The sequence below is a fragment of the Oncorhynchus masou genome, chromosome 1 (genome assembly GCF_036934945.1).
Source record: "Oncorhynchus masou masou isolate Uvic2021 chromosome 1, UVic_Omas_1.1, whole genome shotgun sequence".
In the NCBI taxonomy this organism is placed as follows: Eukaryota; Metazoa; Chordata; class Actinopteri; order Salmoniformes; family Salmonidae; genus Oncorhynchus; species Oncorhynchus masou.
In genome coordinates this window covers 19,579,923-19,607,674 of record NC_088212.1, presented here as the reverse complement: position 1 = coordinate 19,607,674, position 27,752 = coordinate 19,579,923, and the positions used below count along the sequence as shown (strand labels likewise).

The 27,752-nt window shown below is 44.5% G+C and overlaps 1 protein-coding gene across 3 annotated transcripts in view; it reads left to right on the top strand.

The window, feature by feature from the left end:
• The window catches only part of LOC135527434 (cytosolic carboxypeptidase 1-like), a 48,604-nt gene extending 22,461 nt beyond the window's left edge, over nt 1-26,143 (top strand). For 2 of the 3 annotated variants that reach the window (XM_064955987.1, XM_064956093.1), the window contains 18 exons: nt 13-215; nt 379-556; nt 672-710; nt 1,246-1,340; nt 2,152-2,268; nt 2,636-3,261; nt 3,377-3,460; nt 3,537-3,623; nt 5,710-5,858; nt 6,005-6,092; nt 7,829-7,973; nt 14,415-14,565; nt 14,725-14,905; nt 15,014-15,143; nt 15,892-16,023; nt 17,027-17,203; nt 20,255-20,415; nt 24,984-26,143. In XM_064955987.1, the coding sequence (XP_064812059.1) occupies nt 13-215; nt 379-556; nt 672-710; nt 1,246-1,340; nt 2,152-2,268; nt 2,636-3,261; nt 3,377-3,460; nt 3,537-3,623; nt 5,710-5,858; nt 6,005-6,092; nt 7,829-7,973; nt 14,415-14,565; nt 14,725-14,905; nt 15,014-15,143; nt 15,892-16,023; nt 17,027-17,203; nt 20,255-20,415; nt 24,984-25,140 (2,900 nt within the window). In that variant the 3' untranslated portion in view covers nt 25,141-26,143. The remainder of the gene's footprint in view (nt 1-12; nt 216-378; nt 557-671; nt 711-1,245; nt 1,341-2,151; nt 2,269-2,635; nt 3,262-3,376; nt 3,461-3,536; nt 3,624-5,709; nt 5,859-6,004; nt 6,093-7,828; nt 7,974-14,414; nt 14,566-14,724; nt 14,906-15,013; nt 15,144-15,891; nt 16,024-17,026; nt 17,204-20,254; nt 20,416-24,983) is intronic. The other variant, XM_064956036.1, reaches the window with a different exon arrangement.
• The last annotated feature ends 1,609 nt before the right edge of the window (nt 26,144-27,752 follow it).

Genomic DNA, 27,752 nt, shown 5'->3' with positions numbered 1-27,752 from the left:
TCCATCCCACAGAGACGAACGCCCAGCGGGCGGTGGTCCATGTGCCCGTCCTGCTGTACATCTATCAGGATTGGCACCGCAACGACACGCGCCACCGCCACATTCTCATCCGCAAGGGCATCCTAGGCTGCCTGAAGAACATCACCAATATCAAGCTGGGCCGCAAGGCCTTCATCGATGCTGACGGGATGAGGATCCTCTATAACACCTCCACTGTGAGTAGGGTGACAACATTACCGAAGCCTGAGCTCAGTCTCAGCCACCCTCTATGTTCCTAGCTTTATCCCCAATGCTGTCTCATCTTTTACATTACACCAAAACGGATGATTATGGTGGTGATGATGGTGAATATTAATGATGGTGATGTGTTGTTTTTAGGAGTGCCTGCCAGTGAGGACTCTGGACCCTCTGATCAACACCTCCAGCCTCATCATGAGGAAGTGCTTCCCCAAGAACCGCCTCCCTCTGCCCACCATCAAGAGTGTCTTCCACCACCAGCTGCTTCGTGTACCCGCAGAAGGGCCAGTCGCTCAGCTCTACAACCAGCCACTGGGGAGTGAGGCTCACACACAGACACACACATTCTACACTCACAATACTTGCGAGCCACTTAAATCACCCCAATGGTCATTGCACACAGTTAACTCTCACGCTCCACACGTCCATTTCAGGAGGACCCATTTACCAGTTCTACACCAAGCCCCCATGGGGTAAGACTTGTCACAATAAATAGCAGCAGCCTAAACACTACTGACTCTAACACTCCTCAGTCTGTCACACTGCTAACAGTATAATACACCCTGTCCTACATCAAGGATCTGTAACTCGTGAACTTTCACACTACTTAGTTGTTCATTGACATCACCTCACTCAACAAGCCAATCAAGACACCAGCTCTCTCTCATCTCACTCCTGGCTACTTATTCTCAGTCACCTTTCTCTAGTGCACAATCCAACCAACCAATCAGAAATCCTATATATCATCTTTAGCATTTTTACATTTTATTTAACCTTTTATTTAACTAAGCATTGGTCATTGTTCATCCTTTGCTTACTAATTGACGTAAAAAAAAAATTTGGGGGGAAACGCTACCCTCTGTAACCAGTCAGGTTACACCTTAATCTTGGGCTCAATTCAGGAAGTAAACTGAAAGTAAACTATAATGTATGTTTTACTTCCTGGCCTGACTGATTAGAAATGGAATTGATGCTAACCCTGCCTGTTTCCCTGTGTGTGCTTGCCAGTGGATGATGTGGTGGACGAGAGCGACAATAATGAGGATGCAGAGGCCGAGAACGACATGGAGAACGAGGTGGAGGAGAAGGACCACCACGCTGGGGTACAGTGACCATGACCACAGCCTTTTAATTTAAACCGCACCTTGTTTGACTGACCGCAGAATGACCACAAGAAAGGTTACACTGCAGTGACCAGACTGACAGACGTAATATGCAAACATATAAACTGACCACAACCACAACTGCTCTCTCTCTCTCTCTGCCTGTCTGTGGGTTGTCTCTCCTCTCTCTCTGCCTGTCTGTGGGTTGTCTCTCTTCTCTCTTTCTCTCTCTCTCTGCCTGTCTGTGGGTTGTCTCTCTTCTCTCTCTCTCTCTCTCTGCCTGTCTGTGGGTTGTCTCTCTTCTCTCTCTCTCTCTCTCTCTGCCTGTCTGTGGGTTGTCTCTCTTCTCTCTCTCTCTGCCTGTCTGTGGGTTGTCTCTCTTCTCTCTCTCTCTGCCTGTCTGTGGGTTGTCTCTCTTCTCTCTCTCTCTCTGCCTGTCTGTGGGTTGTCTCTCTTCTCTCTCTCTGCCTGTCTGTGGGTTGTCTCTCTTCTCTCTCTCTCTCTCTCTCTCTCTGCCTGTCTGTGGGTTGTCTCTTCTCTCTCTCTCTGCCTGTCTGTGCGTTGTCTCTCTTCTCTCTCTCTCTCTCTCTCTCTCTCTGCCTGTCTGTGGGTTGTCTCTCTTCTCTCTCTCTCTCTCTCTCTCTGCCTGTCTGTGGGTTGTCTCTCTTCTCTCTCTCTGCCTGTCTGTGGGTTGTCTCTTCTTTCTCTCTCTCTCTCTGGTTGAAGTAAAAACAATCTAATACAGGGTTTTCTATTGGGATCCTGTTCCTGCTTTTTCAGGTGTTTGATGATGATGTTTTCCCCTCTGCAGAATGATGACATAGAAACGGACATCAATAAACTGAGACCCAAAGAGACCCATAGCAGGCCGTTTGAAGAGCTGAAGATCTATGAGAGATTCTTTATGGAGCTCTCAGAGGATTTCCAGGTAATGCAGTACACCTTTGTGTCTTTGGTTTAATAATAGTGTTTTTGGGGATGTTTTCATATTTCCGGTATACATTTGTACTAGTGTGTAATGGAAATGTTTCTTGCAACTCACCCTGAGACACCTGCAGGGAGTGGGGTCATGGCCAGTGACCCCATTGTCCAGTGCCCCTGAAGCAATTGGGTATTGAACCAGTGACCTTTTGGTTCCTGGCCCAACGCGCTGACCTCGAGGTGTTTAACTTTGCCCCCCACATTTTCAACATTCCATCTTAAAACTTATAGAAGTGTGTTTTTAACCTGGGGACCACACTGTGGTAAGTGATCAGAAAGCTGCCTGATGTCCAATGTCCTTTGTGTCTATGCAGGTGTTTAACTTTGACAACCCAAAGAAAGGTGTGACGGCCACCCCAGCAGCTCCCAAGTCTCAACGCCCAATCATCGTTCCCACCACCCAGGCCCTGCCCCCGAAAAACCCCACTGCTGCCCCCCTTCAGGGGGAGTGCCCCCATCCGGCCCCAGTCCCTGCCCTGGACCTGGACACCATCAACATCACCAAGGACCAAGACGGCTGCGGTGACCACACCCACAGCCAACCCCACCCTGGGGCTGGGCTGGAGCAGGAGCTGGTGCAGGGACTGGAGCGGGTGGCCCTGGATGGGGCCGGACCTCAGGGTGGAGGAGGAGGGGTCAACAAGCACAATAGACAGCCCCCAATACTGGCTGGGGGTGTGGCTGCCCGACTGGGGGGAGAAGGTGAGGAGATGTTAGTGGAGGACTGGGCTGAGGAGGAGGAGAGCAGCGAGGAGGGTGTGCTGCATGTGCCAGACACGGCCTTGCTCCTGCCGCTCCACGACCCTGACCTGTACGTGGAGATGGTGAAGAGCACAAGCTCTGTGCCACAGTTTTCTGAGGTGGCCTACCCAGACTACTTTGGCCACGTGGCGCCCACCTCCCGAGAACACATCCTGGAGAGGGTCTACGGCGTGCAGAGGTGAGACCCCTAGACACTGATCTAGGATCTATATGACTGCCCCCTCCCCCCCGTTGTCTTACTGCTACTGTTGTGTGATGATGATGATGTCACTCAGTCCTCTGCCCCCCTTCAGGACTAAGATCTTCCAGGACATTGAGAGGCTGATCCACCCCAACGACATCCTGGATAAGGTGGTCTACGACTTGGACATACAGAGGTGAGCACCATCGTCCGTCCAGGGAATTGTGTGTGTGTGTGTGTGTGTCTCACGGTGTGGGCCCTGTGTTTTTCAGTTGTCCAGTGGTTGACGGCGGCGAATCTCTGAAGTTCAACTCTCAGTTTGAGTCTGGCAACCTGAGGAAAGCAGTTCAAGTCAGAAAGTGAGTGTTATGTCCCATTGTTACATAAACTGGGATAAAATAAAATAAATAAAATGGCAGATTTGGACACTAATAAGTTTGAATGTAGTGGCTGTCATTACACTGGGGTCTAGCGTTTCCAGAGCTCTGGCTCTGCGCTTCACAGTGTGGGTTTTCACTGACAGCCATTCTGAACTTGAGCAACGAGCGCGACAAGATGATTCTCTGATCACTCATGCTAATTGGGAAACCTTTGCTAATTTTTTGTTGTCAGAGAGAGGGGAAATGCTGTAAATTAAGATGTATTTTGAAAGATGAGACGCAAGCCAAACACCCATGAGTCCAAATATGCTCTTCTCATTTCCATCTCATAAAACCCATGTCCTATACAGTGTCAATGTTTATGATCACTGTATTTGATGTAGAGTTACAAGACAACATGGCGTCATACACTGGGTTGTTCTGAACAGAATGAGTCTATGTTTTTACTGTGAAGAGGATTTGCTGCGGCACCTGAATGTACTCAGGACTCCTTTCTTTTTTGGGTGTGATGATGTTTTACAATTCAAAGCATCCACATACAAACAACAACATATAGATGTACACAAGCATCCCCAATATCACCCCTTCCCAGATCCACCTGCTCACACCCCCATCTCCAGCCCGCATCACTTTCCGCCACATGGCCTGAAACTACACCATTTTGTTTCTTTCCGTCGCACACGCACTTTCAACATTTAGATCATTTAAACATGACTCCTTTCTATTCACACTAAAATGATCTGTTTCTCTGAATTACCTTGCGAAAGCATAAAACTGTAATATCGTATTTTGTCATTTAGCTAGTCATGTTGGCAATAGACTCTTTTCCAGTACACGACACGGTGACGTCAGGTACAGATACCCGCGACTCTTGGAGGCTGTAAGAAAGCCATTGCCAGCTGCGCCCATTCAACATCGCCTAGATCTATGTTTTTATTACTTCTAAACAAAATAACTTTTTGGGGTTTCTCATATGCTTACAGTGATGTTTTAATTCTTGCTTGAACAGTCACAGATTATATTTGTTTGTGGTCTTTGCAAAATAACTATTTTTGATGCTGCAGTTGTTAGCTAGAATGCTAACCCTCATTGATATAGGCTGTAGCAAAAGCTAGCCAAAGAGCCATTTTACTGCTTGAAGTTTAAATGTTTTTTAAGTATAATGCAGATGATTTGCGATGATGACGCAAACATTATATTAAGTAGGACATTCATACAAGCCTTAAAATCCCATTTATAATTCAACATGTAAATGGAGGCTTTTTTGCTGGCGTTCTATAAGAACCTCCCCTTGTTCTGCCACTAACTTGTGGCAATGTTTGCAAACACAGGAAGGGGTCGATAGAACAAGCTTTCAAATCATGCCCACCTGACCAGGATTTTTATAGTGTTTTGGATTGCGTCAACAACCACAACAATTGTGTGACGGTTGGGATGCAGGGTTGTGTTCAAAGCAACTACAAGTGTGCTTGCTCGAGTTCCTCAATGGTATATCTAGCAGAGCTACAAATAATAATAGTACCGTATAGTTGAAGACTCTCAGTCATAAGTGCAGAACTGTGTGCACGTTGGAGAAGTGTGTGTCCACTTGGAGACACAAGTGACCCCTCTCACTCAAACTCTTGTCATTGTTTTGTCTCATGTTGCACCTACCCCACATTATCCAGAAATATTATTATCATGTTACTGAATGTATCCAGAGTATTTTCAGATTTCGTTATCAACAAATGCGGTAAAGTACAGTAAATGTGAAATGCACATAAAATCAACAGTGTAATATTTGGATTCAGTCTTGTCAGGTGAACTGTTGTGTACTCACCTTTGGTCTAATCATTTTCCCACGGTCTCCAAACTGTTCCTTTTCAATTGCTACCATGGTAATGCATATGCTTCTCATATTTCTTAATTTTGCCCTGTCCATATAGGCCAATTCCCACATCTGTAAAGAGTTAATTAAATGTAAAAAAAAAAAGCAGTAGTTGTTGTATTCAATCGTCTTTGCCCACATGTATGGGCCATTTGGTTTGCGTAAAGGTTGAGCTGATGTGATCTGTGTGTGTTCCAGGTTTGAGTACGACCTGGTCCTAAACTCCGACATCAACAGTAACCACTACCACCAGTGGTTCTACTTCGAGGTGAGCGGCATGCGCGTGGGAGCCTCCTATCGCTTCAACATCATCAACTGTGAAAAGTCAAACAGCCAGTTCAACTACGGTAAGTGACTGACTGACTCACTGACTTGGTCATTTTTGTTGCATTATTTAGTCAATGATGTTTGGCAAGGCTTCTGTGTTTCGAAAGAAATGCTAGTTCAGTTTTCTGTGTGTATGGTATTAACGTTTCCTTGGTACTGTCTTCAGGTATGCAGGTTCTGATGTACTCTGTACAGGAGGCCATTAGCGGCAGGCCCCGTTGGGTTCGCACCGGAACGGACATATGTTACTACAAGTAGGTGTGACTGTCCTCCCTCACCCCGCCAGCAGAGGCAGTAATCACACAGCCCACCGGACAAGTAGTGTACCTGTCAGGAGAAATGAGCCCTGTTCCAATACTTTAGAAATGCATCCGTCTGACCTGTACCTTGAAGTAACCCCAGATCTAAATTGATTAGTGTGGTGAAAGTAATAGGGTTGTAACTTTGCTTTCACTTATAAACTCAGCAAAAAAAGAAACGTCCCTTTTTCAGGACCCTGTCTTTCAAAGATCATTCGTAAAAAATCCAAATAACTTCACAGATCTTCATTGTAAAAGGTTTAAACACTGTATCCCATGCTTGTTCAATGAACCATAAACAATTAATGAACATGCTCCTGTGGAAGGTCGTTAAGACACTAACAGCTTACAGACAGTAGGCAATTAAGGTCACAGTTATGTAAACTTAGGACACTAAAGAGGCCTTTCTACTTACTCTGAAAAACCCTGAAAGATGCCCAGGTTCCCTGCTCATCTGCGTGAGCATGCCTTAGGCATGCTGCAAGGAGGCATGGGCAATAAATTGCAATGTTCGTACTGTGAAATGCCTAAGACGGTGCTACAGGGAGACAGAACGGACAGCTGATCGTCCTCGCAGTGGCAGACCACGTGTAACAACACCTGCACAGGATCGGTATATCCGAACATCACACCTGCGGGACAGGTACAGGATGGCAACAACAACTGCCTGAGTTACACCAGGAACGCACAATCCCTTCATCAGTGCTCAGACTGTCCGCAATAGGCTGAGAGAGGCTGGACTGAGGGCTTGTAGGCCTGTAGTAAGGCAGGTCCTCACCAGACATCTCTGGCAACATTGCCTATGGGCACAAACCCACCGTCGTTGGACCAGGCAGGACTGGTAATAAGTGCTCTTCAACGACGAGTTGCGGTTTTGTCTCACCAGGGATGATGGTCGGATTCGCGTTTATCGTCGAAGGAATGAGCGTTACACCGAGGCCTGTATTTGGAGCGGGATCGATTTGGGGGTGGAGGGTCCGTCATGGTCTGGGGAGGAGTGTCACAGCATCATCGGACTGAGCTTGTTGTCATTGCAGGCAATCTCAACGCTTTGCGTTACAGGGAAGACATCCTCCTCCCTCATGTGTTACCCTTCCTGCAGGCTCATCCAGCATGACACTGCCGGATCTCAATTCCATTGAGCACATCTGGGACCTGTTGGATTGGAGGGTGAGGGCTAGGGCTATTCCCCAAGAAATGTTTGGGTGCTTGCAAGTGCCTTGGTGTAAGAGTAGGGTAACATCTCACAGCAAGAACTGGCAATTCTGGTGCTGTCCATGAGGAGGAGATGCACTGCAGTACCTAATGCAGCTGGTGGCCACACCAGATACTTACTTTTGATTTTGACCCCCCTTTGTTCAGTGTCACATTATTCCATTTCTGTTAATCACATGTCTGTGGAACTTGTTCAGTTTATGTCTCAGTTGTTGAATCTTGTTATGTTCATACAAATATTTACACATGTTAAGTTTGCTGAAAATAAACACAGTTGACAGTGAGAGGATGTTTCTTTTTTTGCTAGTTTAGGTCTGTGCGAGGAAGGAAGGGTGCATTTTGTAGTTAAGTATTTGAACAGGGCCATGAAATAGGTTACTTGTTGGTCACTTCCGTAGATACTGGTGTCATGTGAATGTGTTTCTGTATGTTATTGTATCAAGCTTTTGTGAACTTCTCAACATCCTTTTACCTAGAAACCACTTCTCTAGGAGCTCGATGGCAGCAGGTGGTCAGAAGGGGAAGTCCTACTACACCATGACCTTCAGCATGACCTTCAACCACAAGGACGATGTCTGCTACTTCGCTTACCACTACCCTTACACCTACTCAACTCTAAAGGTACTGTATACCACAACACCTACTCTAATCTAAAGGTAGTGTATACCACTACACCTACACTACTCTAAAGGTACTGTATACCACTACACCTACTCTAATCTAAAGGTAGTGTATACCACTACACCTACACTACTCTAAAGGTACTGTATACCACTACACCTACTCTACTCTAAAGGTACTGTATACCACTACACCTACTCTACTCCATAGGTACTGTATACCACTACACCTACTCTACTCTAAAGGTACTGTATACCACTACACCTACACTACTCCATAGGTACTGTATTCCACTACACCTACTCTACTCTAAAGGTACTGTATACCACTACACCTACACTACTCCATAGGTACTGTATACCACTACACCTACTCTACTCTAAAGGTACTGTATACCACTACACCTACTCTACTCTAAAGGTACTGTATACCACTACACCTACTCTACTCTAAAGGTACTGTATACCACTACACCTACTCTACTCCATAGGTACTGTATACCACTACACCTACACTACTCCATAGGTACTGTATACCACTACACCTACTCTACTCTAAAGGTACTGTATACCACTACACCTACTCTACTCTAAAGGTACTGTATACCACTACACCTACTCTACTCTAAAGGTACTGTATACCACTACACCTACTCTACTCCATAGGTACTGTATACCACTACACCTACACTACTCCATAGGTACTGTATACCACTACACCTACACTACTCCATAGGTACTGTATACCACTACACCTACACTACTCCATAGGTACTGTATACCACTACACCTACTCTACTCCATAGGTACTGTATACCACTACACCTACACTACTCCATAGGTACTGTATACCACTACACCTACACTACTCCATAGGTACTGTATACCACTACACCTACTCTACTCTAAAGGTACTGTATACCACTACACCTACTCTACTCTAAAGGTACTGTATACCACTACACCTACTCTACTCTAAAGGTACTGTATACCACTACACCTACTCTACTCTAAAGGTACTGTATACCACTACACCTACTCTACTCCATAGGTACTGTATACCACTACACCTACACTACTCCATAGGTACTGTATACCACTACACCTACACTACTCCATAGGTACTGTATACCACTACACCTACACTACTCCATAGGTACTGTATACCACTACACCTACTCTACTCCATAGGTACTGTATACCACTACACCTACACTACTCCATAGGTACTGTATACCACTACACCTACACTACTCCATAGGTACTGTATACCACTACACCTACTCTACTCTAAAGGTACTGTATACCACTACACCTACACTACTCTAAAGGTACTGTATACCACTACACCTACACTACTCCATAGGTACTGTATACCACTACACCTACTCTACTCTAAAGGTACTGTATACCACTACACCTACACTACTCCATAGGTACTGTATACCACTACACCTACACTACTCCATAGGTACTGTATACCACTACACCTACTCTACTCTAAAGGTACTGTATACCACTACACCTACACTACTCCATAGGTACTGTATACCACTACACCTACACTACTCTAAAGGTACTGTATACCACTACACCTACACTACTCCATAGGTACTGTATACCACCACACCTACACTACTCCATAGGTACTGTATACCACTACACCTACACTACTCCATAGGTACTGTATACCACTACACCTACACTACTCTAAAGGTACTGTATACCACTACACCTACACTACTCCATAGGTACTGTATACCACTACACCTACTCTACTCTAAAGGTACTGTATACCACTACACCTACACTACTCCATAGGTACTGTATACCACTACACCTACACTACTCCATAGGTACTGTATACCACTACACCTACACTACTCCATAGGTACTGTATACCACTACACCTACTCTACTCTAAAGGTACTGTATACCACTACACCTACACTACTCCATAGGTACTGTATACCACTACACCTACAATTCTCCATAGGTACTGTATACCACTACACCTACTCTACTCTAAAGGTACTGTATACCACTACACCTACACTACTCCATAGGTACTGTATACCACTACACCTACAATTCTCCATAGGTACTGTATACCACTACACCTACACTACTCCATAGGTACTGTATACCACTACACCTACACTACTCCATAGGTACTGTATACCACTACACCTACACTACTCCATAGGTACTGTATACCACTACACCTACTCTACTCTAAAGGTACTGTATACCACTACACCTACACTACTCCATAGGTACTGTATACCACTACACCTACTCTACTCTAAAGGTACTGTATACCACTACACCTACACTACTCCATAGGTACTGTATACCACTACACCTACTCTACTCTAAAGGTACTGTATACCACTACACCTACACTACTCCATAGGTACTGTATTCCACTACACCTACACTACTCCATAGGTACTGTATACCACTACACCTACACTACTTCATAGGTACTGTATACCACTACACCTACTCCACTCTAAAGGTACTGTATACCACTACACCTACTCTACTCTAAAGGTACTGTATACCACTACACCTACTCTACTCTAAAGGTACTGTATACCACTACACCTACACTACTCCATAGGTACTGTATACCACTACACCTACACTACTCCATAGGTACTGTATACCACTACACCTACACTACTCCATAGGTACTGTATACCACTACACCTACACTACTCCATAGGTACTGTATACCACTACACCTACACTACTCCATAGGTACTGTATACCACTACACCTACACTACTCCACAGGTACTGTATACCACTACACCTACTCTACTCTAAAGGTACTGTATACCACTACACCTACACTACTCCATAGGTACTGTATACCACTACACCTACACTACTCCATAGGTACTGTATACCACTACACCTACTCTACTCTAAAGGTACTGTATACCACTACACCTACACTACTCCATAGGTACTGTATACCACTACACCTACACTACTCCATAGGTACTGTATTCCACTACACCTACACTACTCCATAATTTGTAAGTCGCTCTGGATAAGAGCGTCTGCTAAATGACTTAAATGTAATGTAATGTAATGTAATGTACTGTATACCACTACACCTACACTACTTCATAGGTACTGTATACCACTACACCTACTCTACTCTAAAGGTACTGTATACCACTACACCTACACTACTTCATAGGTACTGTATACCACTACACCTACTCTACTCTAAAGGTACTGTATACCACTACACCTACACTACTCCATAGGTACTGTATACCACTACACCTACTCTACTCTAAAGGTACTGTATACCACTACACCTACACTACTCCATAGGTACTGTATACCACTACACCTACTCTACTCTAAAGGTACTGTATACCACTACACCTACTCTACTCTAAAGGTACTGTATACCACTACACCTACACTACTCCATAGGTACTGTATACCACTACACCTACACTACTCCATAGGTACTGTATACCACTACACCTACACTACTCTAAAGGTACTGTATACCACTACACCTACACTACTCTAAAGGTACTGTATACCACTACACCTACACTACTCCATAGGTACTGTATACCACTACACCTACACTACTCTAAAGGTACTGTATACCACTACACCTACACTACTCTAAAGGTACTGTATACCACTACACCTACACTACTCCATAGGTACTGTATACCACTACACCTACACTACTCTAAAGGTACTAGATACAGTGCCATGAAAAAGTATTTGCCCCTTTTCTGATTTACTTTATTTTTGCATATTTTCCACACTGAATGTTATCAGATCTTCAACCAAAACGTGATATTAGATGAAGGGGATATGAGTGAACAAATAACACAAAAATGTGATACTTATTTCATGTATTTTAAGAAACAAAGTTATGCAACACCCAATGCCCCTGTGTGAAAAAGGAATTGCCCCCTTTCAGTAACACAGGTTTTGCTACAATAACTGCAACAAACACTTCCTATAGTTGTTGATCACTCTTACATCACTGTGGAGGAATGTTGTCCCACTCCTCCATGCAGAACTTCTGTAACTCCACAACATTTGTGGGTTTCAAGCATAAACTGCTCATTTCAGGTCCTGCCACATCTCCATTGGTTTTAGGTAGCGGACATTTTCCAAAACTTTACATTTGTTGCTTTTCAGCCTTTCTGATGTAGACTTGCTTTGGATCATTGTCTTGCTGCATGACCCAGCTGCCCTTCAGCTTCAGCTCACCAATGGATGGCCTGTAGAATAAAAGACAATCTCTACATTACACTGTTGATTTTATGTGAATGTTATACACTGCTCAAAAAAATAAAGGGAACACTTAAGCAACACAATGTAACTCCAAGTCAATCACACTTCTGTGAAATCAAACTGTCCACTTAGGAAGCAACACTGATTGACAATAAATCTCACATGCTGTTGTGGAAATGGAATAGACAACAGGTGGAAATTATAAGCAATTAGCAAGACACCCCCAATAAACGTGTGGTTCTGCAGGTGATAGCCACAGACCACTTCTCAGTTCCTATGCTTCCTGGCTGATGTTTTGGTCACTTTTGAATGCGGGCGGTGCTTTCACACTAGTGGTAGCATGAGACGGAGTCTACAACCCACACAAGTGGCTCAGGTAGTGCAGCTCATCCAGGATGGCACATCAATGTGAGCTACGGAAAGGTTTGCTGTGTCTGTCAGCGTAGTGTCCAGAGCATGGAGGCGCTACCAGGAGACAGGCCAGTACATCAGGAGACGTGGAGGAGGCCGTAGGAGGGCAACAACCCAGCAGCAGGACCGCTACCTCCGCCTTTGTGCAAGGAGGAGCAGGAGGTGCACTGCCAGAGCCCTGCAAAATGACCTCCAACAGGCCACAAATGTGCATGTGTCTGCTCAAACGGTCAGAAACAGACTCCATGAGGGCCCGACGTCCACGGGGGGGGGGGTTGTGCATACAGCCCAACACCGTGCAGGACGTTTGGCATTTGCCAGAGAACACCAAGATTGGCAAATTCGCCACTGGCGCCCTGTGCTCTTCACAGATGAAAGCAGGTTCACACTGAGCACATGTGACAGACGTGACAGTCTCGAGACGCCGTGGAGAACGTTCTGCTGCCTGCAACTTCCTCCAGCATGACCGGTTTGGCGGTGGGTCAGTCATGGTGTGGGGTGGCATTTCTTTGGGGGGGCCGCACAGCCCTCCATGTGCTCGCCAGAGTTAGCCTGACTGCCATCAGGTATCGAGATGAGATCCTCAGACCCCTTGTGAGACCATATGCTGGTGCGGTTGGCCCTGGGTTCCTCTTAATGCAAGTCAATGCTAGACCTCATGTGGCTGGAGTGTGTCAGCAGTTCCTGCAAGAGGAAGCCATTGACTGGCCCGCCCGTTCCCCAGACCTGAATCCAATTGAGCACATCTGGGACATCGTGTCTCGCTCCATCCACCAACGCCACGTTGCACCACAGACTGTCCAGGAGTTGGCGGATGCTTTAGTCCAGGTCTGGGAGGAGATCCCTCAGGAGACCATCCGCCACCTCATCAGGAGCATGCCCAGGCGTTCTAGGGAGGTCATACAGGCGCGTGGAGGCCACACACACTACTGAGCCTCATTTTGACTTGTGTTAAGGACCTTACATCAAAGTTGGATCAGCCTGTAGTGTGGTTTTTCACTTTAATTTTGAGTGACTCCAAATCCAGACCTCCATGGGTTGATAAATTTGATTTCCATTGATAATTTTTGTGTGATTTTGTTGTCAGCACATTCAACTATGTAAAGAAAAATGTATTTAATAAGAATATTTCATCCATTCAGATCTAGGATGTGTTATTTTAGTGTTCCCTTTATTTTTTTGAGCAGTGTATTTACTGTACTTTTTGCCGCATTTGTTGATAACGAAATCTGAAAATACTCTGGATACATTCAGTAACATGATAATAATATTTCTGGATAATGTGGGGTAGGTGCAACATGAGACAAAACAATTACAAAGGATTGAGAGAGAGGAATAACTGGTGTCTCTAATTGGACACACACCTCCAACGTGTACACAGTTCCTAAGTCATTTCAATGCACTTTTATGATTCAAAGAAGAGTCTTCAACTATAAGGTGCTATTTTGAGTTCTCCTCGCTGTGCTGTTTGGAACAGAACCCTGTATCCCCGCCCTCACACAATTATTGTTGTTTAACCAATCCAAAACCAGTCCATTATAAATCAAACTTTCGGTTACTGGCCCAACACTTCTAACCGCTAGGGTACATGCCGCCCAGCATAGCACTACCCCTACTGTACTCTAAAGGTATAAAAGCTAAATCAACTCTTTAAAAAACTCAAGTTTCACTGTTTTGATGTTTGCGCAACAGAGCTCCACCGTTGTGTAAAGCCTTCTTACGTCTGTGTTCCTGCCCAGATGCACCTGCAGAAGCTGGAGGCGCTGAGGACCCCTCAGACCTACCTGCGCGAAGACGTCCTGTGTGAGACTCTGGGGGGCAATAGCTGCCCCCTCCTCACCATCACCGCCATGCCCGAGTCCACCAACAACGACCAGATCTGCCAGTTCAGTGAGTACTGACTGACCACTGACTACTGGGGTAGGAACACTGACCTGAACTGAGTTAAAGATATCACTGTCTGTCAGATAACTGTCTCCTCCTTCTCTGGGGGGGGGGGGTGTGCTGCTGAGTGTGTTTCTATGTATTGTGTGATGTGTGTGTGTCCAGGGAACCGTCCGCTGGTGTTCCTGTCATCGCGAGTGCACCCAGGGGAGACCAACGCCAGCTGGGTGATGAAGGGCACCCTGGAGTTCCTGATGGGTAGTAGCCCCCTGGCACACAGTCTCAGGGAGGCCTACATCTTCAAGATAGTCCCCATGCTCAACCCTGACGGAGTGGTCAACGGCAAGTAAGTGTACACACACGACCAATACTATATTGCAGACATGTCTGCACACAAACTCAAGTTGATTAACTTCTCTTTTTCTCATTCCATTTCTCCCGCCCCTCCCTCCAGTCACCGTTGTTCTCTGAGCGGGGAGGATCTGAACCGACAGTGGCAGAACCCCAGTCCTGAGCTGCATCCTACCATCTACCACACTAAGAGCCTGCTGCAGTACCTCGCTGCCATCCAGAGGGCGCCATTGGTGAGCCCCACGGTTGATTACCGTACCCACCATATGTGCCATAGCCCGACACCCTTACAGCACTGGTCGCACGTGGCTAACTCTGTCACGCTAACCCTTTCCCTAGCCATTACCTTAACCTTTCTCTTTCCCTAACAGTCGTGGCAGGAAAGCCAGGTTGATGAAGTTTGATTGTCTTCATACATTCACCATCTCTGTCCTCTCCTTCCCTGTGTGTCTGTCCTCTCCTTCCCTGTGTGTCTGTCCTCTCCTTCCCTGTGTGTCTGTCCTTTCCTTCCCTGTGTGTCTCCTTTCCTTCCCTGTGTGTCTGTCCTTTCCTTCCCTGTGTGTCTGTCCTTTCCTTCCCTGTGTGTCTGTCCTTTCCTTCCCTGTGTGTCTGTCCTTTCCTTCCCTGTGTGTCTGTCCTTTCCTTCCCTGTGTGTCTGTCCTTTCCTTTCCTGTGTGTCTGTCCTTTCCTTCCCTGTGTGTCTGAGTCTTCTCCTTCCCTGTGTGTCTGAGTCTTCTCCTTCCCTGTGTGTCTGAGTCTTCTCCTTCCCTGTGTGTCTGAGTCTTCTCCTTCCCTGTGTGTCTGAGTCTTCTCCTTCCCTGTGTGTCTGAGTCTTCTCCTTCCCTGTGTGTCTGAGTCTTCTCCTTCCCTGTGTGTCTGAGTCTTCTCCTTCCCTGTGTGTCTGAGTCTTCTCCTTCCCTGTGTGTCTGAGTCTTCTCCTTCCCTGTGTGTCTGAGTCCTCTCCTTCCCTCTGCTATGTAGGTGTTCTGTGACTACCACGGTCACTCCCGGAAGAAGAACGTGTTTATGTACGGTTGCAGTTTGAAGGAGACTGTATGGGAGACCAACATCAGCGCTACATCCTGTGAGCTACATGAAGACCTTGGTTATAGGGTGAGAACACACACAAGTATACACACACACCTAGGCCTGTGACGGTCATAGAATTTTGGATGACAGTAATAGGCCAGCCAAATAACTGCGGTCTCCGTAATTACTGTTTGGAGTGCATTTTCTCCTCCGGTCCTGACTGCATGTGCTGCCATAGAAATAGAATGAATAGAACGGGCGTCCCCATTCAAGTGAATGATTGCATAATGGGTGGGACTGGCGGCCTTTGCAGGTGTACATAGGAGCAAAGCAGGGAGCGTACCCATTGTGTTGGGATTTGTTGATTCAACTGACATTAAAAAAAATACATTCCATTGCATGAGCCACATCAGTTATCACAATTTTAATGAACATTCTACATTACCATGGAAATGATTGCATCACAATACCAGGCAGCCATTGTGAGTGTACCCATGACTTTACCAGTCAAATTTTCAGGGTAAGAGGTTCCAAGCCCATTCTATTGATTCTATTTCTATGCTTTGCTACAACACGCTGCTTGTTTCAGAAAGGAGCAACAAAGTTTCATCACCTTGTTAAAGTCCATGTCACCACAGAAACGGAGTCAACCGAACAAATGTTCTGTAATTGTGCCAGCCCTACACACACACACTATCTTCCCTTATGTTCGTTAATATATTAAGGCTCTGGCTCAGAAACATATTACTTGTATTTAGCCAATGAAACCCTGATGATAAATCAGAACAGATTACATCAGTACAGCTGTGATCCCTGTTATAGGAATCTCTGGATATGCTTTCCACATTTTTCATGGAATTTTCATGGCTGTACAATTTTTCTCAGGTCAACTCAGCAACAATATCTCTCAAATAATTTGCATACAGGGAGACACCTGGCCACCTGGAAACAATGCGGTCACAGTGTATAGTTACACACACACTGACTGTTTCTCTTTTAGATCCTCTCACGTACATCCATCCACAGGCATGCCCTCATTGTCTATGGGTGTTGAGCTCAAACTCTTCCCCCGTACTCCGTCCCTCAGACTCTGCCTAAGATCCTGTCCCAGATGGCACCGGCCTTCAGCATGGCCAGCTGTAGCTTTGTGGTGGAGCGCTCCAAGGAGGCCACAGCCCGCGTGGTGGTGTGGAGGGAGATCGGAGTCCAGCGCAGCTACACCATGGAAAGCACACTCTGCGGCTGTGACCAGGGCAAATACAAGGTGGGGTGGGGGTGTGTGTGCCGATACAGCCTGGTGTGTGTGGACTAACAACCAGCAGGGGGAGCTATAGTCCTGTAAATCATACTGTCAGTGACTAAAAGCAGCATCATTGGGCTTATTATGTCATATCCACTAAACACGGGACAGAACTGTGTGTGTGTGGTTTTACTGTCCCTGTGGGGACCAGAAGTCCTCCCAAGGCTAGTAAAACATGTGCCTGTCCCCACAAGGAAAATGGCAATTTTAGGCTTGGGGTTACAATTAGTGTTCGGGAAAATTGGATTATGAATGGGAATCAACTGTTTGGTCCCCACTAGGAAGGTAGAAAAAACACAATTGAGTGTACCGATGTTCTGCCTGCCAGTCAGTGAGTGCAGAAACCTCTGGCAGCTCCTAGCCCTCTCAGCCAATGTCAACATCTGCAGAGCCCAGGGGTAGGCTAGGGTTGCCAGTTTGGTACGGTCCCTTTCTCTCATCCTTCCTGATTGGGTTATGTATTTATGGGGAAATTGTTTGGACAGATGTGCAGGAAGCCCATTTTGTTGATGTTCTATTTGTCATGCTCGTGCTAAGCCAGTGTCCTCTTTATTTATTACATTTATTTAACTTAGCAAGTCAGTTAAGAACAAATTTTATTTTCAATGATGGCCAAGGAACAGTGGGTTAACTGCCTTGTTCAGGGGCAGAACGGAAGATTTTTACCTTGTCAGCTCGGGGATTTGATCTTGCAACCTTCCATTTACTGGTCCAATGCTCTAACCACTCGGCTACCTGCCTCTGCTCTGAATCACAATGCTCCACAACACAATCATTTTACTGGCCCACTGTAGACATGAGATTGCACTTGGGACAGACGTGTGTGTGTGTGTGTGTGTGTGTGTGTGTGTGTGTGTGTGTGTGTGTGTGTGTGTGTGTGTGTGTGTGTGTGTGTGTGTGTGTGTGCGTGTGAGATGTTTTAAGTGTAAATAATACAGCGCTGACTTCATTTAGAGGACTGGTCGATTGTTTGGTCGATAGGCTGTTGGTCGACCGAGATTTCTTAAGTCGAGCAGTAGCAAAAAATAATAATTAATGGTGTACAAGACACCTGTCTGATTGGCGCCTGTCTGAGTGGACTAATCCACCGTGGAGGCCGTAGGGATGGCACAGTCCATCACTCTAAGACGTGCAACTGAAATTGTATATGGTTATATTACATAAGAACAATGGTGCAACACAAATAAAAAATATTATTTTATAACAGATGCATTTTCTCCCGTGGTTAACCAGCATATTGGTGTTGAGATCAATGCAGTGGAGGCAGCAGCAGAGTTAGAAAAGAGCCCTTTCCTTAATTGTCTAGGTAAAGTGAGGAGAGAAGAAACCCCAACTTTATTAGGTCTATAATCAATAGCCTAACTGTTAAATGTGCCTGGCTTTATAAATCATCCCTACTGTATATATCTAGCTACAGAAATATGACAGATCCTGCTTGAGTGTTTGTTTAATAGCCTACTGATTCTGTGAGTGCCAAGCCTCACGCAACCACAGCATGTCGGATCAACAATTTAACAAATTTGGCCGTTTTTATTTTATTTATTTATTTTTATTTCACCTTTATTTAACCAGGTAGGCTAGTTGAGAACAAGTTCTCATTTGCAACTGCGACCTGGCCAAGATAAAGCATAGCAGTGTGAACAGACAACACAGAGTTACACATGGAGTAAACAATTAACAAGTCAATAACACAGTAGAAAAAAAGGGGAGTCTATATACAATGTGTGCAAAAGGCATGAGGAGGTAGGCGAATAATTACAATATTGCAGATTAACACTGGAGTGATAAATGATCAGATGATCATGTACAGGTAGAGATATTGGTGTGCAAAAGAGCAGAAAAGTAAATAAATACAAACTGTGGGGATGAGGTAGGTGAAAATGGGTGGGCTATTTACCAATAGATTATGTACAGCTGCAGCGATCGGTTAGCTGCTCAGATAGCTGATGTTTGAAGTTGGTGAGGGAGATAAAAGTCTCCAACTTCAGCGATTTTTGCAATTTAATCTTCGCTATTCTGTAATAAATGCGTTACACTTTTTTCCCGTTAGAACAGCCTTTGATATTATATGTAATTGATTTTTTCTTGATCTCCTTATTGTTATTCTTATGATCATCATTAAACTAATAAGTAATGTCATTATCATTGGTAGGATTGGCATAGCAACCTTTTATAACCACCATCGAGCTGTAGGCCAAAGACCACATCCTGTATAGTCTTAATGCCGTAACTTACTCTGGCCTATATTTCAACTGTTTAATAGGCTACAGTACTGTATCAGTCATTCATTTGTTCATGTCATCTCACAGCATATGAGATGATTTGAAATGCAATTAAGCATTTTAGGTTTTAAATAAAATAATAAAGCCACTTGAATAATTAGCATAAACAAACTGTTCAATTTCAGAAATTGCATTCACAAATGAATGCAACAGTTTTTAGTCTTTGCTGTAATAAATGCTTCACGAAAAAACATGCTTATAATTGATTTAGTGTTTACATTGGAAAAAATGATATTCTAATCTAACAGCACCTGTTTGGCACACATAATATGCAGGCAGACCTTGCTCCTTACCTTCTTGTTCTTGATCTCCAGTATTTTCCACAAATAGTCAAATTTATACCACACGTCTGACTGGGGTGACAGAGACAATTGGATTCTAATCACACAGTCACTCACTGTCTTTGTTTTTTTTACACAGCACAGCAACTCTTCGTCTGGCCCAGTACAATCAAATCAATTGCAGTCGGACTCCATTTAGTAATTAATTATTTAATCAAAGAGTGCACTGAAAGCATCTGACAAGTTCAGTGCATATATTTAATTTGATTTAAAACACATAGGATGTGTCTATATATGGAAAATATACATTTTAAAATGGAAGAACAGACTCTCGGTCAACCAAGAGTTTTTTTTTAGTCAGGGACAGCCTTAAAATAATATGTGTGTGCACTGAACATGCATGCTTGTGGATATATAATGCTTGTACAGTAAGTGATTGTGTGTGTGTCCAGGGTCTTCAGATAGGCACCAGAGAGCTAGAGGAGATGGGAGCCCAGTTCTGTGTGGCTCTGCTAAGACTGAAGGGACTAACTTCCCCCCTGAAGCTGAGGAACCACGCACACCTGCTGGACGTCGAGAGTGAGCTTATGGAGACACGCTGCAAAGTCTCCAGGTCAGACACACACCCCCTCACCAGGTCACTCACTCACACGCACACTTAGACACGCTCACACTTACCAGGTCACACACACAATCCCACTTACCAACAATAAACCATACATGGTACACTAGTTTGAGAGTGGCAGCATGGCCAACACTCAGGACAGTAGTGTAGCTGCACCGTCCGCTGTCATCCTCAGAATCCTCATGACATTTAAATGTGGCTTTTTACAAATCTCCTCTTGCATTTATTGATTTATCCATGTATAATTAATGTATTTACAGTGCATTAGGAAAGTGTTCAGACCCCTTGACTTTTTCCACATTTTGTTATGTTACAGCCTTATTATAAAATGTATTAAATAGTTGTTTTCCCCTCATCAATCTACACAAAATACCCAATAATGACAAAGTGTTTGTTTGTAAATGTATTAAAAAAAAATGAAAACCACATTTACGTAAGTATTCAGACCCTTTACTCAGTACTTTGTTGAAGCACCTTTGGCAGCGACTACAGCCTCGAGTCTTCTTGGGTATGACGCTGCAAGCTTGGCACCCCTGTATTTGTGGACTTTCCCCCATTCTTCTCTGCAGATCCTCTCAAGCTCTGTCAGGTTGGATTGGGAGCGTCGCTGCATAGCTATTTCCAGGTCTCTCCACAGATATTTGATGGGGTTCAAGTCCAGGCTCTGGCTAGGCCAATGAAGGACATTCAGAGCCTTGTCCCGAAGCCACTCCTGCGTTGTCTTGGCTGTGTGCTTAGGGTTGTTGTCCTGTTGGGAGGTGAACCTTTGCCTCAGTCTGAGGTTGTGAGAGCTCTGGAGCAGGTTTTCATCAAGGATCTCTCTGTACTCTGCTCATTTCATCTTTCCCTCGTTCCTGACTAGTTTCCTCTTCGCTGAAATACATCCCCACAGCATGATGCTGCCACAACCATGCTTCACCGTAGTGATGGTGCCAGGTTTCCTTGAGATGTGACGCTTGGCATTCAGGCCAAAGAATCTTGTTTCTCATGGTCTGAGAGTCCTTTCGATGCCTATTGGAAAACTCTAAGCAGGCTGTCGTTCCTTTTACTGAGGAGTGGCTTCCGTCTGGCCACTATCATAAAGGCCTGATTGGTGGAGTGCTGCAGAGATGGTTGTCCTTCTGGAAGGTTCTCCCATCCCCACGGAGGAACTCTGGAGCTCTGTCAGAGTGACCATCGGATTCTTGGTCACATCCTTGACCAAGGCCCTTCTCCCTCGATTGCTCCGTTTGGCAAGGCCAGTACTAGGAAGAGTCTTGGTGGTTCCAAACTTCTTCCATTTAAGAATGATGGGAGGGCACTGTGTTCTTGGGGACCTTCAATGCTACAGAAAGAAATGTTTTGGTACTCTTCCCTAGATACAGTGAGGCAAAAAAGTATTTAATCAGCCACCAATTGTGCAAGGTCTCCCACTTAAAAAGATGAGAGAGGCCTGTAATTTTCATCATAGGTACACTTCAACTATGACAGACAAAATGAAAGAAAAATCCAGAAAATCACATTGTAGGATTTTTTTATGAATTTATTTGCAAATTATGGTGGAAAATAAGTATTTGGTCAATAACAAAAGTTTATCTCAATACTTTGTTATATACCCTTTGTTGGCAATGACCGAGATCAAATGTTTTCTGTAAGTCTTCACAAGGTTTTCACACACTGTTGCTGGTATTTTGGCCCATTCCTCCATGCAGATCTCCTCTAGAGCAGTGATGTTTTGGGGCTGTTGCTGGGCAACACGGACTTTCAACTCCCTCCAAAGATTTTCTATGGGGTTGAGTTCTGGAGACTGGCTAGGCCACTCCAGGACCTTGAAATGCCTCTTACGAAGTCACTCATTCGTTGCCCGGGCGGTGTGTTTGGGATCATTGTCATGCTGAAAGACCCAGCCACGTTTCATCTTCAATGCCCTTGCTGATGGAAGGAGGTTCTCAAAATCTCACAATACATGGCCCCATTCATTCTTTCCTTTACACGGATCAGTCGTCCTGGTCCCTTTGCAGAAAAACAGCCCCAAAGCATGATGTTTCCACCCCCATGCTTCACAGTAGGTATGGTGTTCTTTGGATGCAACTCAGCATTCTTTGTCCTCCAAACACGACGAGTTGAGTTTTTACCAAAAAAGTTATATTTTGGTTTCATCTGAACATATGACATTCTCCCAATCTTCTTCTGATCATCCAAATGCTCTCGAGCAAACTTCAGACGGGCCTGGTCATGTACTGGCTTAAGCAGGGGAACACGTCTGGCACTGCAGGACTTGAGTCCCTGGCGGCGTAGTGTGTTACTGATGGTAGGCTTTGTTACTTTGGTCCCAGCTCTCTGCAGGTCATTCACTAGGTCCCCCCGTGTGGTTCTGGGATTTTTGCTCACCATTCTTGTGATCATTTTGACCCCACGGGGAGAGATCTTGCGTGGAGCCCCAGGTCAAGGGAGATGATCAGTGGTCTTGTATGTCTTCCATTTCCTAATAATTGCTCCCACAGTTGATTTCTTCAAACCAAGCTGCTTACCTATTGCAGATTCAGTCTTCCCAGCCTGGTGCAGGTCTACAATTTTGTTTCTGGTGTCCTTTGACAGCTCTTTGGTCTTGGCCATAGTGGAGTTTGGAGTGTGACTGTTGTGGACAGGTGTCTTTTATACTGATAACAAGTTCAAACAGGTGCCATTAATACAGGTAACAAGTGGAGGACAGAGGAGCCTCTTAAAGAAGAAGTTACAGGTCTGTGAGAGCCAGAAATCTTGCTTGTTTGTAGGTGACCAAAAACTTATTTTCCACCATAATTTGCAAATAAATTCATTAAAAATCCTACAATGTGATTTTCTGGATTTTTTTTCTTCTAATTTTGCCTGTCATAGTTGAAGTGTACTTATGATGAAAATTACAGGCCTCTCTCATCTTTTTAAGTGCGAGAACTTGCACAATTGGTGGCTGACTAAATACTTTTTTGCCCCACTGTATGTGCGTCGACACAATCCTGTCTCGGAGCTCTACGGACAATTCCTTCGACCTCATGGCTTGGTTTTTGCTCTGACATGCACTGTCAACTGTGGGACCTTATATAGACAGGTTTGTGCCTTTCCAAATCATGTCCAATCAATTGAATTTAAAATAAAAAATAAACTGTTTTCGCTCTGTCATTATGGGGTATTGTGTGTAGATTGAGGAAAAAAATGACTTTATTCATTTTAAAACAAGGCTGTAACGTAACAATGTGGAATATTTTCCGAATGCACTGTATTCATTGACTCCCATCAAGTAGCCAGGTTAGAGACCTCAGGGATTGGCTATAGGCTCATCACAGCTTTATGCTTTTTCTCGTTTAATATTTCATCATCAGACCAATGATATCATAACAATAGGATTGGAATTTTGTGCATGTGCACGTGTGTTTCTGTGGAAGGCTATTCCCCTTGCAGTCTTCACATTTTTCTGCCATAAAATGTAATCTATAAAGTAATGACATAAGTTTTTTTCCCCTACAATCTACACATTTTCAAAGTGAAAGAAGAATTATAAAACATTTTCCAAATGACTAAAAACACAAAATGAGAACATATTGATTGTGTTTGTCTTCACACCCCAGAGCTAATACATTGGTAGAAGCACCTTTTGCGATTACAGCTGTGAATAATTTACAATAATATTCGACCAACCTTGCACAACTCTCAGGGACGTTGTTTTTGTCAACATTGCTAGGTTGTGTAAATCTGTAGGACAAAAAATATAATGTATTCACTTTTTAGATTTCATTTTAAGGCAACATAAATAGAAGCATATGCAAGGGCTGTATAGCTGTTCACTAGGCCCTGTATGTGTACAGTGCATGCACGTGTGTGTGGCCTTTGTGTGCATGCACGTGTGTGTGTGCATGCACGTGTGTGTGGCGTGTGTGTGTGTGTGTGGCCTTTGTGTGCATGCACGTGTGTGTGTGTGGCCGGTCCGGTGTAAGTGCGGCCCTTGCAGTCTTTCTCTAATGGACTGTAATGGCTCAAGCTCTCTCACTCTGGGATCTTAATACTCCTCTCCAGACAGCACTCTGTCCATCCCATTACAACCCGTCACACCCTCCTCCTAATCCACTTTACCCTTTTCTGGGGCGGAGAGAGGGTTGGGGCGGGGGGCCGGGGTCAATGACTGAACCCCAACCATCCACTGTCTCCACAGGATCCTCTTTCAAAGACCTCACACCATTAAAAACCATTTAAAAACCACTAAAACCACTAAACATCTGAGACATTTATCCATTAAACCACTAAACCAATGCGTAAGAAGAGATGTCTCTATCAAAAACGTAGCACAACTAGTGATTGATTTGATTTTTGTTGTTGGGTTTGTATTATTTTACGTACCTGACCACTAGTTTTATCTTCTGAATTTCTTTCTGAAATCTTCTAAATCATTATACCTAATTTCTGTCCAGACCCGTGGTCAAATATTTGTTTTCTTTCAAATACTTTGTGTTTTAATCATTTGGTGGGTGTTTTATGTTAGTCCTATTTCACACTTTGAGCCTGCCTAGAATGATGGTCTGTCTGTGTGTTGTGTTGTCAAGCAGCACCCCTAGTACGTACTTGTTGGAGGATGAAGAGGCATCCTTCATGGAGGAGGTGGACTACAGCGCAGAGAGTGGCGACGAACCCAACACCGCCGACCCCCACGACAACCACCTCTCCGACCCCGAGTCCAACAACCATAGAGACTCACTCACCTAGCTCAAACCCCCTGATCACTACCCAACCAGATATCCCCATTTTGCTCTGAAGTTACTTACTCCTCTCCCTCTGGCCTTGGTGCATCATGGAAACCACCTCCATGCTATATCTGCCTTGCATATCTCATGCAGATTTAGAGCGTTATAGAATGAATAGACACGTTAGACAAATAACACAAGTTAACACAAGGGTTTTGTTGCAATGTTACCATTTGTCATGAAAAGTGTTACACAAAGAGAATTTCTAAATCTCTATTTACGTATGTCTATAGGTAATTCTATGGTTAGACACAAGTTGAGATGGAATGTACACCTTGGTCGTATTTGCATAAATGGTGCAGTATGTCTCAATGACCTACTAATAACAGTAGTGCACAATTGGCATACCAGAAAGGTAGTAAGCAAAGTAGAACCATTTGCACATGTAACATATCAACATGCATACCGTACACATGAACACAGGTACAGGGCAGAAGAAAAGGCACTTTTACAATCCTCACCTCACAGTGAAAGGTCAAAAGCTCAGGCCAAAACTGACATTGATGTTGGTGATCTGTTTTCTGCTACTGAGAAGTATATGTATTTCTCTAGTCTGCCTGTAAGCTTAGTTGGTTGTCCGTACAATGCAATGGTACTGAGTTTTAGGAAGGATGGTGCTATTTGGGAGTAGTTTAGACTTTTTTTTTACTTGTATTTTTTCTAGATGTAAGTAACTATTAGGTTTTGGTTGTGTTTGTACCGTCGTTGCATGACTATTTTAATGTTATTTTTCTTATTTATTTAGTTTTATTTTATTTGTGAGGCGCACCGTGTGTGTGTGTGTGTGTGTGTGTGTGTGTGTTTAGTAGATGGAAATGCTAGACCACCATAGAACTGGGCAGCCAAACGCTCTGTGTTTGTGGGAGTAAAAAAAGAAACCTGACTAAACCTTTTAATTTGATTGTAACACAAATAAGTTGAAGCTTGCAATGAAATCATGAGAAATAAATGTGAATGTGAAAATATCTGGAACATTTTGCGGTGTATTATTATCCATTTAATGATGTGAATGTTGAGCCTGAGTGTTGAGTATTTTGAAGGATGTGTTTTGTGTGTGTGGTGTATGTGTTTTAGATTCTCTATTTTTAGAGATGTTTGTTGATTCTGTTTGAGTGCAAGTGATGTGTGTGCCCACCGCTAATGCCCCTCTGGCTGTATATGCCAATCTGAGGTCGGACCATTGATACAGAAAGTGGACTCCTCTTTATTTCTGTACCATTATTGCGTCTGTGATAGCATGGGCAGCACCATTGAGGCTACAACCCATAGGAATCCCCACCCAGTTGACTACTTTAAAATGGCAGAAGCATGGTGGAGGCCCTCTATGACGCTGCCCATGCTAAAAAGTAATTTTGACCACTAGAGCCCTCTCATTCTCTATGGGTTAGACAAAGCTTCATGGAGAAGGTTAAAGTTCATCAGGGGACACATGGAGAGAGGGTGGTGTCTCCAAACCAACGACCCACAGACAACCTGGACATTGGACAGAGGGAAATCTCGAATGAAAGAGGAGTCATTGAAGACAGAGCATATTAATTCATTTGTACAGTGTGCATGTCAATAAATCAGCCAAAGAGCCACCTGTCTGGAGGACATGCAGTCAACCTCTCTGTCATCGCATTGTGCCGCTGATGGGCAGAGTGACAGCGGAGGAGAAGAGAAAAGCTGCAGGACACTGAGAGAGCCTTGTGTTAGGAGGAGGATTAGTAGTGGAGGAAAATGTTAATCAGAGATGCAGAGCATCAACAGCTCTTTCCTCTTTCAGCCCTACGCCCCACTTCCTGTCTCTGCCTGCCCTCCCCTGTGTCAATCACACGCTCTGAAATGTGGTGAACAAAGAACTAAAAGACGTCCTCCGCCCCCAACCCAATTACAGTTCCGGCTTCTCTCTGTCTGACGATGGGGGGGGGCATTCAGCTGCTGCCGAAGATCGCCATGTTCATCACACCCACACACACATCACTTGGGCGCCATGCACGGTTTTCAGTCTCACAGTCTCTTATTGGCCTAAGCTGAGGCCCTTACACGACATGGGCAATTAACATAAGTGTCCGTGCTCAACTGTATACTTTGTCCCTGCCAAACTGGCCATCAGACCTTCAACATAAGCTTTAAAAAAATCCACACACACACACACACTTTCTCTCTGACATACTCACATGGGCATAATTGGTTATGTGGAAAGCGGAGCTGACTTCAACCTCACGTTGCCACGGTAACTGTAGACCTATTTTCTAGGACGCGCTTACTCCCGTCCAGCGTGTTATTCATTCAGCCTCTTCACAAATGTTTTTCTTTTCTCTCCATCTACATTCTATCTGCCTCTCCTCCGATGCGATCCCTGTTCACATGCATATGCAAATAAACCCAATTCTCAAGACCAATTAAAATGGGATGTGAATGGAACAGGCCGTGAGTTGTGGTAATGAGATAGGGACGGGGTACAGGCTAGAGCTGGGACGATAAACCGAAAATAATCGACGCCGACCATGCCGATTAATTATCGCAGGCATTTTGCTGCCATCGTTCATTACGATAAGTAGCCTTTACTAGGGATATGTGAAGTTTGAAATT